Below are 14,556 nucleotides of genomic sequence, written 5' to 3'. Positions count from 1 at the left end.
GCGGCCCGCGAACCAACCCGAGTCTGACACCCTTGGGTTAGGGGGCGTATAGCCACCCCACATTGTGTCCTCTCGGTAAGGCAAGCTATAAAGAACTTATAACACTACTAACACCCTATAGATATTTTTTTATCAGTTCTTTCTTTCTCTTTCCCTCTGCCCCCGAAACCTCTGTCTGTCCAGCTGCCTTTTCTGAATAAACAAACAATATAAATAAATGTAAAAGGGAGTCCACGACAACTCCCCTGTGGTGCATTAACGCTTTCAGATTTACTATTGAAAAGAATGTCATCATTAAAAAGCAAGGACATTGTAACTTGTGAATGTTCACGGACAGAGATGCAGCTGGCAAGCACAAACCTTCCACCCAGACATGGAAACACACGTGACCACCCACTCACACAGTGGCGATGCAATTACAGCATCAGTCTGTCAGTGCTGTGATGGTGAACATCAGTTAATAGACTTTGTGGCCCTAGAGAGTCACAGGAAGAAGCATTCTAAGCAGGAAACAACTGCAAGCAGTCAAATAAATTCGTAATGTGAAGGATTCCTTGAAACTTGAAGGAATGAAGCTCTGCGAGTATAGCAAGTGAGTCCTGGGAAAACTTGACGGACAAAGAACCAGCTTGAGTGCGTGTGTCTTGTAATCGACATCACTTAACATTGATCATTCAATGTAAAAGCAATGCATAGTTAAGTAGTAGTACTTTGTAGTTTCCACATATTGACGAGTGTTTTACAAACGTGTGCAGCTGGTTAAAGAATGGAAACAAAGGTTTACAATTATTTAAAGCAGTGGTTTTTAAAGTATTATATAAGTTTCAACAGGATGCGAATTCCACCAAAATGTATTGAATTTAATGTTCTTTTTTAATTTACTAGAGTGCATTAATGATGTATAGTTCAGTTGCATTCATCTTCATTTGTCGGTATTAAATAGAGATCATCCTCATTAGGGAAATAAAGAGCAGCTTACCTAAGAGTACAACCTGGATTGGTTGACAGTTAAACATATTGAAGATGGGGTATAATTCACACCCATGGAAAATTATATTTTAAATTAGCTTAAGAAGTATATTTTTAGGATCCAGAAATAAGCCTGTGTACCAGGAAAAAACTAATGCATGCCAGGAGATAACAAATCCCGCAGGATGAGTCGAGCAGAAATTGAAACTCAGAAGACTAACGTAGTAATCCCTACACAGTTTAAAAGATAAATAAATAAATTCATTCATTTTCGGAACCGCTTATCCTCACAAGGGTCGCGGGGGGTCCTGGAGCCTGTCCCAGCTGACTTCAGGCCAGAGGAAGGGGACGCCCTGGGCAATTTTGAGTGTCCAATTAGCCTACCATGGATGTTTTGGGAATGTGGGAGGAAACCGGAGTACCTGGAGAAAACCCACGCAGGCCCGGGAAGAACATGCAAACTCCACACAGGAGGGCGGCTGACCTGGATTCGAACCGAAGACCCCAAAACTGTGAGGCCGACGCGCTAACCACTCATCCGCCAGGAAAATACTGGCAGTGGTGACTGCCAGAATATTACCGCTAGTAAAAATGGGACAACTGTAAAATACAAATAAAATCGGCATAGTGCTATAGTAAAATTTTTTTTTTTGATTTTTGAATTTTGAATATTTGCAGACCTTTTAACGTAAAAAACTTGTGAAAACAAAATAATTTTGCAATCATCCACATGTATAATTTGTCTTGATGGTGGTGGTATTTAAACCCACATGATTAGCTTGGCAGTTCCAGCGTGCTGCCTACCGAGCTACTAAAGATCCATTAGAGTCAGTACTGTGTGTTTTAATTAAGTGAAAATAGCAAGGTAAAGTTACATGGATGCTTTCTGACACATGAATTTTAAAAAGCAGAATAGGATACAGAAAAGTAGGAAAGGTAATCCCGGGTCATCGTTTGAATTGCATCGCAAACAGAAGTAGGTGATACCTCTACTCACTTCCCACCCGGCCTCACATCTCAACAGTAAATCTATTTATTCCTCCGTCCCCTCCCCCTAGACATACTCGAGTGTGTGATCGACATCGCCTCCTTGGAGATCTCAAACTTCCAAGAGCGCCTATGTCATCAGCGCAACTCCAGCGGGTTGACGGATTTCCAAACGAATGCACCAGCTCATCTTCGAGATGTTTAGTTGAATCGTCAGCTCACACCCGTACAAGCCGCTTTGACGGATTGACATCATCTTGTTTGTGTCTGGAGGAATCAGTGACCTAGTTTTAACATGCGTGGCCCACCCTAGTGGGGGTTAACAGTGTAACCAAATCAGTGTGCAATGGAACTCTGCTCTTTTACATCTTTGCATCAACTGATCCTGCTTGCTAAAATAAAGTTTGCAAAACCAGTGGGCGGCCATCATGGCCAGTTAAGTTGTTCTACCCAGCAACCAGCAAGCTGTTCTCTCAAGACTACTCTATGAATCTGCTTTGCTGTGCAATTATTACGTATCATCTAAGGTGAGCCTACAAATCTTAATTGCATCAGATAAGAGCAGATTTCTCAATCTCACTTTCTTCTGCTTGCCATCTAGAACAACGGTGTCAAACATGCGTCCTGTCGGCCGAAAAGAGCCCTCTAGGGGGTCCAATTTGGTCCTTGGGGTTGTTCTGCCTGATTTGAAGCTCATTCATACTCTACTTACAGAATCACATGCTTTTATTTTGACATCACCACCGTTAAACCAAACATTAGTGAGTTGTGTGATCGAATGAGTACAATACTGCTCTTTTCTCAGTTTCACATTCATTTATTTTCCTTCTAAACGTCAAAATCTCATAGTCAATGGCAGCAAATGAGTTAAGAAAGAAATAGCCCAATAATACCCCAAAATGAACAAAATGTGACACAAAATCAACCGGAAGTAACATGGAAATGAACGAAAATCAACAAGAAGAGACCAATTAAATAGGAAGTAGCCTGGAAATATCCCAAAAATCACGGTTCATTGAACACCGCTGTAAATGATTGGTCTAAATACTTCACCCATGATTGGCAGACAACCAGGGCAAGGAGCCACTCGCCCCCCCCAAAAAATGTATCCAATGACCAAACCACTGACAGAATATTGATGGGCCTTTTTGGATTACTAAATGTCATGTATGGAGTGTAATAAATACTGCAGTACTATTGCTGCAGTCAAAAAGCGGGAAGAGAAATGTGTCAAATTGTCTCACAAAATCTTGATGAAATATCAATCCATAGGGAATGGTTTGACTTTTCCTTTCATTGTAACTGCGAGTAAAAGTACTGAATGTACTTTCATAAGATTTTTTTTGTTTTTGTTCTTTGTAGAATTTGCTTCCAATGCAATATGTGCCATGATAATAAATGACCCATGTGGACTACAGTCTCTTGAGTGACGTCTCCGACTGGGCCTTTATTGATTTTGCCAGTCAGTGCACACAGACATAAATGACCCACTGTGTAATCTCAGTTTAAATTAAAGATGACCAGTGTATTTGTGTGTGTGTGTGTCAAATCAATCTTCCGCCCCACAAACTCTATTGAATGTCCACCTGATTAAGAAGGAAGGGGAAAGTTGAATGTAATGCGCGTGGGTGTGTGTGCCACTTTTACATGTGGTTTAAAGGTGTGCAAAGATCAAATGCCATAAAATGTCTTTTTTTTCCTTTCAATGGCTGTACCAGGCGACAGCAGGTTGCCACGATGGACGACCGATGAAAAAATCTGACTGATCGCCTGAACAGGGACAATACTGTTAAATATGCAGATGCCACCTTAGTTCACAAAATCTTCCATCACAAAGCTCCTCCTCCACTACAAGATTTTGTACAAAAAAAAATCCAACACACTAACAAGGGCTGGCTCTAGAGGTGACTGTGTAGTTCCCTTCAACACCCCCAAAACATAGCTGGAACTCAACACCAATTACCATACGTGAACTCCCGTCTCTGAACCTCTTCACGAATCATCTTAAAGTCTGACTGTTAGACGAACAAATTTGCGATCACAACGTCTAAAACTGTGCTACTTGTGTGTGTGTGTGTCTCTGTGTCATCGTTCACATATATATATATATATATATATATATATATATATATATATATATATATATATATATATATTTCATTTTCTGAACCACTTCATGGTCATGGGGGTGCTGGAGCCAATCCCAGCTATCTTCGAGCCAGAGGCGGGGGACACCCAGAACTGGTGGCCAGCCAATCGCAGGGCACAAGGAGACAAACAATCATTCACGCTCACACTCATACCTAGGGGCAATTTAGAGTGTCCAATCAGCCTACCATGTATGTTTTTGGAATGTGGGAGGAAACCGGAGTACCCAGAGGAAACCCATATAAATGAATACCTATACCTAGACATATACATTCATACATACATACATATATATATATATATATATATATATATATATATATATATATATATATATATATATATATATATATATATATATATATATATATATATATATATATATATATATATAACCATATATACACACATACATATATAACATAAATATGAATATGTTCATTAGTATGTGCTGTCCCTTATGAAATAAATCAAAGTCAAGAAACTCACATTGACTCACCCGCACAAGGTTGCTGACCGCAGCCTGCACCGCCTGCACCGGTAGGGACAAGTCCGGGATGGCTTTCCCGTCCACCTCGCCCTCTTCGTGCATGATGACCAGGTGAGAAATCTGCTGGGCCACCGGCTCCAGGATACCCTCGATGGTCTTGGTGTGAAACACCGGCATGGTGAGCGACTTTTACCGCAGCCCCCCCAACACACATAAAAAAAGGTGGTCGGTCGGTGGCTCCCTTGCTCCAAGCCACTCTTTCTTGCTTTTTATCCTCTCCTCACTCGCGGGAGGAGCAACACACACGTTCGCTCTGACGGCTAAAGGTGGACCCGCGAGCGTTCGGTGGGATCGACCCTGATCGTGCCAGAAGGAATCGCCGCCCAGCGCCCAATCACGGAGAAGACGCAGTTTGCTCGGTGTTGCCCGTGCTGCTGGAGTGGCGAAGGCTCGGTCCTCGTGCGCGTGCACGTTGCACGCACGCGCACAGCACCGTGCAAGTGACAGCTCATAGCAAGTTACGTCATCTATGCCAGTCGGCAGACGTCCCTCCCTCAAGCCCAAAAAGGAAAGGGCTAAATTAATGACAGGTGGGGATACCTCGATTGTAGTGGAGGGCATTGACCACCAACAGGACGAATAAAGCAACGCAATGATTTAAAAAATATATATACATATATTTATTTGTTTTTTCATTCATTTTCTGAACCGCTTTAGTATTCTTAATAGGGTCGCGGGGGGTGCTCGACAGTATCCCAGCTGACTACGGGCCAGAGGTGGGGGACACCCTACATCGGTAGCCAGCCAATGGCAAGGGACAAGCAGACAGACAACCATTCACACCCTAACTCTAAACGTAACGCTAACCCTTCCTCTAACGCACAGGTGTCAAAGTGGCGGCCCGGGGGCCAAATCTGGCCCACCGCATCATTTTGTGCGGCCCGAGTAAGTAAATCATGAGTGCCAACTTTCTGTTTTAGGATCAAATTCAAATGAAGATTATAGATGTATATTATATTTCCTGATTTTCCCCTTTTTAAATCAATTGCAATTTTTATACATTTTTTTCTTTTGTTTTTTTTTAGGTCAAAAAGCATTTTGTAAACTCTAAAAATAAATATATACAAATATTTTCGGTTTTCCACTTTAATATTGAATATAATTTAAAAAAAATGTTTCCATTTGAAATGAAAAACAAATGATTATTAGATGTTTTCCCTTACTAAGAAAAAAAGTTCAAATAAAAAGTTTTATATCTATAAAAAAATCCTGAATATTTAGGGATTCTGATCCAGTTCTTATAATCAAATTTAAAAAAAATCTAAATATTATATCGAAAATGGTCCGGCCCACATGAAATCGAGTTAATGTTATTGCGGCCCGTGAACCAACCCGAGTTTGGTAATACAATTATATGTATTTATTAATTTATTAGTTTCTTTTATTTTCTGAACTGCTTTAGTATTCTAATTAGGGTCGCGGGGGTGCTGGAGCCTATCCCAGCTGACTCTGGGTCAGAGGCAGGGCACACCCTGAATCAGTGGCCAGTTGATCGCAGAGTATTTATTTATTCATTATTTTTTTATTTATGTATTAATTAATTTATTTATATTTGTCTGTTGGTTCATTCATTTTCTGAACCGCTTTATCCTCATTATGGTCGTGGGGGTGAGCTAAACGCAAGGCAATAAAGGCAATAATTGGATTGAAAATGTATGGATGTATTCTATGTTTTATTTAAGACAGCCCAGTGGTGTCCTTAAAATAAATATTGGCTGTTTTTTTTTCTTTCCTTAAGAAAAATATGACTTTTAAGTTCTTACATCCTCTGTATACTTCCATGTAAGGGAAATAACCTTCACATTCTCCTCTGGTGATGCAGCTTCAAAAGTAATGTGAGTGGGAAGCAGGGGCTCGAACCTGAAAGCTTCCAGCTGCAAGACAACCAATCTTTGACCCTTATCTATCGGAACCTTCCTCTTGGAAATGTCCTTTCAGGGGAGTGAGACTTAGTGCATCCCAATGCCATTTATGGTTTGAAGCACAGTAATAAAGTAAACAGATTTGTGTGAGTAGTTGAGGTGTGCGTAAGGGGGACAGACTTGTATACTTATAAACTATCTTTGCTTGGTATTTGTAATAAATAAGTCCTGTGTTAGTAATGACTCGGCAATGTTTGACGATTTTAAAAGTAACATGAAGACCCCTCAATAAAGAAAAATCCTGCTATCTATGAAGTATGAATTTATGGAGCCGAATTCTTTTGAATACATTGCTCATACATTTATTTGGCTCAATTGAAACCTTTCGTTTCGTCGTGTTTGACAACAGACATTTGGAGTTTGTATGATGTTTGAAGTTCCAATTATAAAAACTATTACAGAAATTTGACCTAGTGTCTATTACCTTAAATTTTGAGTATAGAATCTCTAATATAGCTCATTTAAAATCGTCTATTAAATTTTTTTTTAAACCCCCAAATCAAAGTTAATAAATAATGAAAAAATGATAGCTGGCTTTGACTTGGACTTGTTGCCAACCAATTGTTAGCCATGAATGAAAGACCTTTCACAATCACATTCTCACCACGTAGGTCGAATTAGCAGGCTTAAAAAATATATATTCATCTTTCCTGAAAGAAATGTTGTTAAATAAATATCAGATTACACGGACTGAACTGATACCCTGGTCACAATCTGTTCCAGCTGCTGCCCTTTGGCATACGCTATAGGTCCCACAAAGTACGGACAAATAGGCTTAAGGACAGTTTTTTCCCTACATCCATCAGAACTCAAAATTTGCGGTAACACAACACACATTCCCTTCTGCGGTAATATGAAAAGATGTTTGGGTGGTGATCTGCCTCCTACTAGCTGACTGAAGGTAAGTGAAAGACAGTGAGAGGTAAGTGACCTGTATCCATAACAGCAGAATGCCAAATTACAAGTCCGTAACTATCACTTATTTAGGTCTTTTGCCGCGTAAACGCAGCTTATGGAGAAGCACCACCAATTTCGTCATACGCAGTTTCTGGGTGTGATGACAAGTAGGCTTTTTGTTGTTGATGATGACGACAGGGCCTATGTCCGATTATTATTATTATTATTTGCAGAGATTCATATCAACAAAGAATTTTGAAAATAAACAAAGTGTCTCAGTGCTCTTTTAATTTATTCATTTTTTATTTATTCCTCATTCCCCTCATTAACAAGAGCTCTTTTGCATAGTAAAAATTGTTACATTTCATACAATTGCAAATATTGGTGTATTAATCCATGTTAAATATGTAAAAAAATCCCTAAAATATAATAAAAAAATAATAATATTTTTTTTTAAAACGATTACATATATACAGAGTAGGCTAAAAAAAATCCCATGATTTATAATGCCCAAGGTAGAATAGAATGGTTTTGACAGCTTCAGTGAGTATCTACAATGTAGAAATAGACATGAAAAACAAACAAAAAACAAAATGACAATAAATCCTCAAAGGAATTCTGTGACCTTGTGCAATATTTAAATGCACAAATCAGCTGCCACATTGTCGACAGTAAAAATAACATAGCAAAGTGCACACACCAGCATGTTTGAACACTCACGTCACTTCTGCTGTCAAATGTTCCTATTGGAAATCAATATTTCGGTCTATTCCCCCCACAACACCTTCATTTTAGAGGGTACATGACTCCATTTGTATACTGCGGTAGTTGTGTGTTCTCTGCAATCCATTTGTTGTAATTTGTAAGTTGCGTGTAAACCCCAGGATTGTTCTTCTTAGCGCAGCCGATGCCCCAGCTCACAATACCAAACTGAAAGAGCCGACCTGAGGACTCACATACCAGTGGACCACCGGAGTCGCCCTGTGAGAAGACAACATCAGAAATCATGTCCATTCACCAATAGGTCATACAAGAACTTTATGAAACACCCACACAGATAACAATAGAATTTAACATTGGAGATGCCGGGGATTGAACCCGGGGCCTCATACTTGCGAAGCATGCGCTCTACCACTGAGCTACATCCCCTACTTCATTACCATGCTCCCTAGTCGCAGTATTGTAGCTCTAAGTGCATTTAGGAAAAACCAAACCTGACGTGTGGTTTAATGGTCCTTGTAAAATTTAAGCCAACATTATTGAACTGTTCATAGTGAGGGACCTGGGTTCAAATCCAGGTTATGTCCAACCGTGTGGAGTTTGCATGCGTGGGTTTTCTCCAGGTACTCCGGTTTCCTCCCACATTTCAAAGACATGCATGGTAGGCTGATTGGACACTCTAAATTGCCCCTAGGTATGAGTGTGAGCGTAAATGGTTGTTTGTCTCCTCATGCCCTGTGATTGGCTGGCTACCAGTTCAGGGTGTCCTCCGCCTATGGCCCGAAGTTAGCTGGGATAGGCTCCAACCCCCTGCGATCCTAGTGAGGATAAAAGCGGTTCAGAAAATGAGATGAAGAAATTAGATTATTGAACTAGTTGACCCTTGTTAACAAGTAAGCCAAATCTGAAAGGATTAAAACAATGATTTCTGCAACAAATATGGCTTCAAAATGGAGACAGTATATAAAGCAGGGGTGGCCAAGTTCGGTCCTCGAGAGTATAATTAAAGTATAAAAAGTCTCTGAATTATTTTGACAACATTGTTATGTTGTTGCTAATCAATTATTATCAATGAGATTATGAATGCAGAAGAGTAATGAAAAACAAAATTATGATTATAGTGGGGATAGAGTTAGTGTCAACGCCAGTGTCAACGTGACACTCCTATTGGTGCGTTTGGGACTCAGCTCTTTCACCAGTGATTTATATATTTTACTTCACAGGTTAGTGGAGAGCCATATGCACCCATGAAAAGAGCCACATATGGTTCCCGAGCCATAGGTTCCCTACCCCTGGTGTATGGGCTTGCTCACTCACCCCGCAGGCATCTGCACTCCAGTCGGGTCCTGCGGCACAGAGCATGTTGTCGGTGAGCAAATTTGTGTACTCTGAGTTTTTTTGACAGTGAGACTCAGAGAGGAGATTCACACGGGCCTCCTTCAAGTACTGAGAGTACTGCTGCACCCCTGCAGAACACACTTCTGTTAGCAGATTGTTACGAATGCAAACAATTGGAAGGACAAGTTTTTAATGGCATTTCAACCCATAGAATAACGACTGAGGATTCGGTGAACTTACCGTTGCTTTCCCAGCCAAATCCTGCGATGGTGCACTGAGAACCCGCAGGAAGTCGAGTGTGAGGTGGAGGAAGACAAACGGTCCGAACAGATTCTGATCGCGTAGCACATCCGCCGCCATTGCTGCCTTTAATCTTTAAGAGCGCTAAAAATAAAACCCAAACCACTTATGGTCTTCAAAGAGTACACATCAACTCATCATTTTAAGTGAAACCCTGCTTGTGCTCACCTATGTCATTGTTGTAGTGATTGTCGTTTAACAAATCATATCCTTGGTGAAGAATCAACTTTTCCACGGTGAACTTCTGCTCGTTGATGGAATCTGTTTCATTAATGGCGCTCTTCCCAAGGAAGACTGACAGATATTGAAGGTTGGTCCCTTCACTATATCAAAGACACAGTATCAAAGATGAGTCCCTAAGCCAAGGGTGTCAGACTCGGGTTGGTTCGCGGGCCGCCATAACGTCAACTCGATTTGATGTGGGCCGGAACATTTTAGATATAATATTTAGATTTTTTATTTTTTTTTAAATAAATGGATTAAAAGAACTGGATCAAAAGCCCTAACTATTCCATTTTGTATAGATCTAAAACAATGTTTATTTGAGCTTTTTTTTCTTAGCAAAGGCAAATCTCTTTTAATCATTATGTTCCATATTATAGTGGAAAACAAAATATTTTTATATATTTTTAGATTTTACGAAATGATTTTTGAACTAAAAACACAGAAAAAATGATTAAAAAATTACAATTTTTGATTTAAAAGGGGAGAAATCGGGAAATATAATATATATCTATAATCTTCATTTTAATTTGATCCTAAAACAGAAAGTCGGCACCCATGATTTACTTTCCCGGGCCACATAAAATGATGTGGCGGGGCCAGATTTGGCCCCCGGGCCGCCACTTTGACATTATGCCCTAAGCCTTTATCAAATGAGAATTTGATTAAAACATGGTGTTTGGCCTCACCCATCAGGGAAGCAATGTGCAGCCGTAAGCAACCAGCACGGAGCAATGAGCGATCCGCCGCAAAGGAACTTGGATCTTCGCTGAAAAATGGCGGCAACCCACGGCTGTGACCTCGCTGCTATGAACGACCCCCCTACAATTTTTTGCAATCTTCTCTCGGACTTCTCGCCACATGTTAGCTCTGCAAGGACAGAAAAAAAGGGAATCATGAACATGCCAACAGGAGATGTTGTTGAGACGAAGTAATGGGACAACTTTATCACCTGTATCCACAACAACAGGAGGAGTCACACTTGTGGAACCTGAAGGAAAACAAGATATCATTTAAAAGTCCAACTTTATCGAAAAAAAATGTTTGAGTATTTAAGTCTGTTACATTTAGGAACGTCACAGAAGTCTCTCACGACTCTCCTCCCTCTTCTGACGCGACACCATGGCCTCCAGCTTTTGTTAGGATTTCTAGCATTAAAAAAATGACAGTTAAGCATTTGTAACCTAAAATACGTATTTCACGAATCAGATAATACAACTGAAAGGAAAGGAAATGTTAATAATCTGTTACAGGACAATGAAAACAAAAATATAATAACACTGTATTCTGTTGTTTGTGTTATAAAAGGTATAGTTTTCATATGTAAAGTAGTAAGTAATTATGATTTATGGTATCAAACTGTGACATATGGCCAATTATATGAGCTTTGTGCTGCTACATCTTGGCCACTAAGAGGCAGTATAAATAAAAAATATATACTATACTACACACAGAAATGAAACAAGTGTGTTATGTTATAGAAAGTACAGTGATAATATGTAAAGTAAGTGAATATGATTTAAGGTATCAAACAGTGAATTAAGCCAATTCAACTTATGTTAATAATCTGTTACAGGACAATAAACACACAAAGATAGAACAACATCATATTCTGTCATTTGTGTTATAAAAAGTACAATTTTCATATGTAAAGTTAGTGAATATGATTTAAGCTATTAAACAGTGAATTTGGTCAATTCAATGAGCTTTGTGCTGCTACATTTTGGCCACTAAGAGGCAGTATAAATATGAAACATATACTACACGCAGAAATGAAATAAGACCATCACATTTAAACTTCCTCTATATCCGTTTTCCCCCCTAGAAAATAAGCAATAAAATATCTCTGAAAGTAGAGTAGTTTACTCAATCATTAATGTTGATGAAGTGGTTTAAAGTTTTATAAATACAGTTGATTATTAGTTTGTTGGACTTTCTATGGTGATTTGCATTGTATGTAAACATCAAAAAAACATATTTCATATCACAAAGTTAATAGTTTGGTTTAGTTATCATTAACTTGGACTTGTAATGAAGGAAAATCCTATTTTTGCACCAACTCAAAGACAGAAAAAGTTATCTGCGACCGAGAAAAAATGTTAAGACAGGATTTTTATCTGTTTGAAATAATAGTTATTGTACATGGTTATTACAATTCTTGTCTACCTGCAGTATTTATGATTCCCAATTCCAGACTTGGCCCCCCAAGGGTTTGTAAACTTGTTCCAATAAAGACACCGGTGCCCATCAGCTGTTTTGGAAACAAATCCTCTGTAACTGGCCCCATTGCCTGACAGGCATTCCTCTGAAGTATCATCTTTGGAAAAAAGTCAACCGTTATCAATTTCTCCACATATAATTAAATAAAACTAAAATACATGCACCAGTGAAGAACAGTGAGGTCACCTTGATGCATGAGTGTAGGATGCAAGTGTGTATGTCCTGGTGGCCACTTCTTTTTATGGGACCTCCTTGAAAAAGCCTGTAAACAAAGCATGGTTTACAAATGTAGTTTAAATATCTTTCCAAGAAGAAAATTAAATCTTGTATTTGAAATGTACTCACAACTTTGATATTGACAAATGTGACAAAACAAAGAATGACAAAGAAGTTCATCTTTACTTCTGCTTTTGAGATATTTTTGTCTGACAATGATCTAGAAAAAAGAGGAATAAAACATTTAAACACAGAATGCCCTTATAGGGAATTTATCTGCAGGCATATAAAAGGACATGCACACATTTGATTATCAAGAAATCACAAAAGAATAACTTTAAACATTGTCCAGTAAAAAAAAAACAATACACTAGTTTATGAGAGTTGAAAGAAGATGCATACCTTTCTCTTGTTATAAAGTGTTCCCCAAATGCATTATTTTTTAGCAGAAGTTTTTGCTCAACGTCTTTTTTCTTGTTGCACTCTTGAATGCTGATTTTCTTTGTGTCACCTCCTATTTGAAAATGTAGCAGTTGGGAGGAGGAGTTTACGAGAATGCGGCCAAACATCCCTCACACAAACAGCTGACCATCATATTACGCTTTAAAGAAGTGTTTCTCATGACAAGTGACATCAGTAGTTTCATATAGAAGAAGTATATCCAAAATTGGTAATACGACAGGGAACTGCGCTTTTGTAAAGATGAGCACATCCAGTGTGAATGAAATGTATTATCAATTTTACATTAAAGACATAAATAATATACATTTACCAAGTTAAATGCTGCTGGATTCCATCGCAAAAAGCTGAATGCATAAATTTGCAACAAGAGTTAAAATTAAGTCATGTTTGTTCAATCAATTATTTTTTAAATTTAAAAATACAGTCCATACAAATAGGGAGAGATAAATGCAAGTAGATTATATATTGCCATCCCCAAAAAACTTTAATAAATAAAATTCACTTCATAGCAGGCACCAAAAATAATTGCATTTGATTGAATTGTACAAGTGGGACAGTATGTCACACTATGCCGTCAAAAAAAGTTTAGATCAAATAATTTAGCATTAGTAGATAAAAAAAAGACCATTTTGCAATGCTGAAATCATAAATTTAAAGGACAGACAAAGTTCTTACACGGTTTGTACAAAAATACAATATAACGCAAGGCATACATAATGGAATAATACACAAGATGAGTCTTGTATGCAAAAAAAAAATGTTTAGATTGTAATGTTGGTAATGGTGCAACAAATACTTTGAAGGTGTTGCTTCTTTGAAATCCCCTTCCAAAACACGACCTAATTTATGCTGTCACTATTAGTCACATTTCCGCTTTTCTAATAACAATAGCCAAACAATTGTATCAAGGATGACTACATGCCTACCGCCTAAATCACAGCAAAGGCAGGAAGCACGAAACAATTTAACAGGAAGATTCAAGTATATCAAACAACCATCAACTGTTGTTGTCATTTTGAATATCCCAATCAGCCGTTTTTTAGGCTACATGCACTTCAAATTAAATTTAGTTTTAGAATACAAGCTCGTTCCTTACATTACACTGTGAACAATCACAATTTGCTAGCCTCAGATACTATTTACAATTTAGACTGGGCATTACAACATGCTAGCATGTACAATTCAGACTTAAGTCTAAAATGAAAGCAACACGAGTATAATTTTTTCCCTTTTATTATTTTTTAAATTATTTTTGGGAATGATAATGCAAGGAATCTGTCTTTAGTAGGACCAGCTCCCAGTACCAAAATATACACACATGAAGGGCATTTATTACACAAAAGTACACCTAGTCATGAAATAATAATTAATACATGTTGGATTTCTGCTCCTCCATTGTGTAAAAGTGGTGCTAAATAATTAATTAATGCCATTACACTGATAACAATTCCAGCAGCATCCTTGCTTGATTTTGTGTGTTTTGATAGTGGTCAAGATGGCATCTATAAATCCCAGTGCCTAAGAAAGGCAAAGATCATAAAAGACAATACAATACCTGTCAACCTCTGCCGATAACTGCCCTTATAAATGATTATGATTCCCCTT

The 14,556-nt window shown here is 38.4% G+C and overlaps 2 protein-coding genes and 1 non-coding gene across 7 annotated transcripts in view; all 3 read right to left on the bottom strand.

The window, feature by feature from the left end:
- The window catches only part of LOC144084738 (vinculin-like), a 30,129-nt gene extending 25,052 nt beyond the window's left edge, over window positions 1-5,077 (bottom strand). For all 5 annotated transcript variants that reach the window (XM_077613448.1, XM_077613449.1, XM_077613451.1 and 2 more), the window contains exon 1: window positions 4,604-5,077. In XM_077613448.1, the coding sequence (XP_077469574.1) occupies window positions 4,604-4,771 (168 nt within the window). In that variant the 5' untranslated portion in view covers window positions 4,772-5,077. The remainder of the gene's footprint in view (window positions 1-4,603) is intronic.
- A 3,182-nt stretch (window positions 5,078-8,259) lies between these two features.
- On the bottom strand, window positions 8,260-12,968 carry LOC144084843 (urokinase-type plasminogen activator-like). Its single transcript, XM_077613624.1, has 11 exons — window positions 12,892-12,968; window positions 12,619-12,709; window positions 12,460-12,535; window positions 12,220-12,370; window positions 11,119-11,201; window positions 11,006-11,044; window positions 10,743-10,923; window positions 10,000-10,154; window positions 9,772-9,915; window positions 9,511-9,659; window positions 8,260-8,454 (listed from the first exon to the last, which is right to left on the bottom strand). The coding sequence occupies exons 2-11, from the start codon at window positions 12,667-12,669 to the stop codon at window positions 8,260-8,262; spliced, it is 1,224 nt and encodes a 407-aa protein (XP_077469750.1). The 5' UTR covers window positions 12,670-12,709; window positions 12,892-12,968.
- trnaa-cgc (transfer RNA alanine (anticodon CGC)) lies at window positions 8,551-8,622 on the bottom strand. The gene has a single exon. It is a non-coding gene; the product is annotated as a tRNA-Ala (tRNA).
- Window positions 12,969-14,556: the final 1,588 nt, after the last annotated feature.

The sequence above is a fragment of the Stigmatopora argus genome, chromosome 11, assembly GCF_051989625.1.
Source record: "Stigmatopora argus isolate UIUO_Sarg chromosome 11, RoL_Sarg_1.0, whole genome shotgun sequence".
In the NCBI taxonomy this organism is placed as follows: domain Eukaryota; kingdom Metazoa; phylum Chordata; class Actinopteri; order Syngnathiformes; family Syngnathidae; genus Stigmatopora; species Stigmatopora argus.
This window is presented reverse-complemented; position numbering and strand designations above follow the sequence as displayed.

Excerpts from the sequence above, each read along its gene's own strand:
- LOC144084843 (XM_077613624.1), bottom strand. The coding sequence starts at position 12,669 with ATGAACTTCTTTGTCATTCTTTGTTTTGTCACATTTGTCAATATCAAA. Across the intron at positions 11,202-12,219 it reads GGGAATCATAAATACTGCAG|AAATCCTAACAAAAGCTGGA; the intron begins GTAGACAAGAAT and ends TTTTAATGCTAG. Across the intron at positions 10,924-11,005 it reads TCCTGTTGTTGTGGATACAG|AGCTAACATGTGGCGAGAAG; the intron begins GTGATAAAGTTG and ends CTGTCCTTGCAG.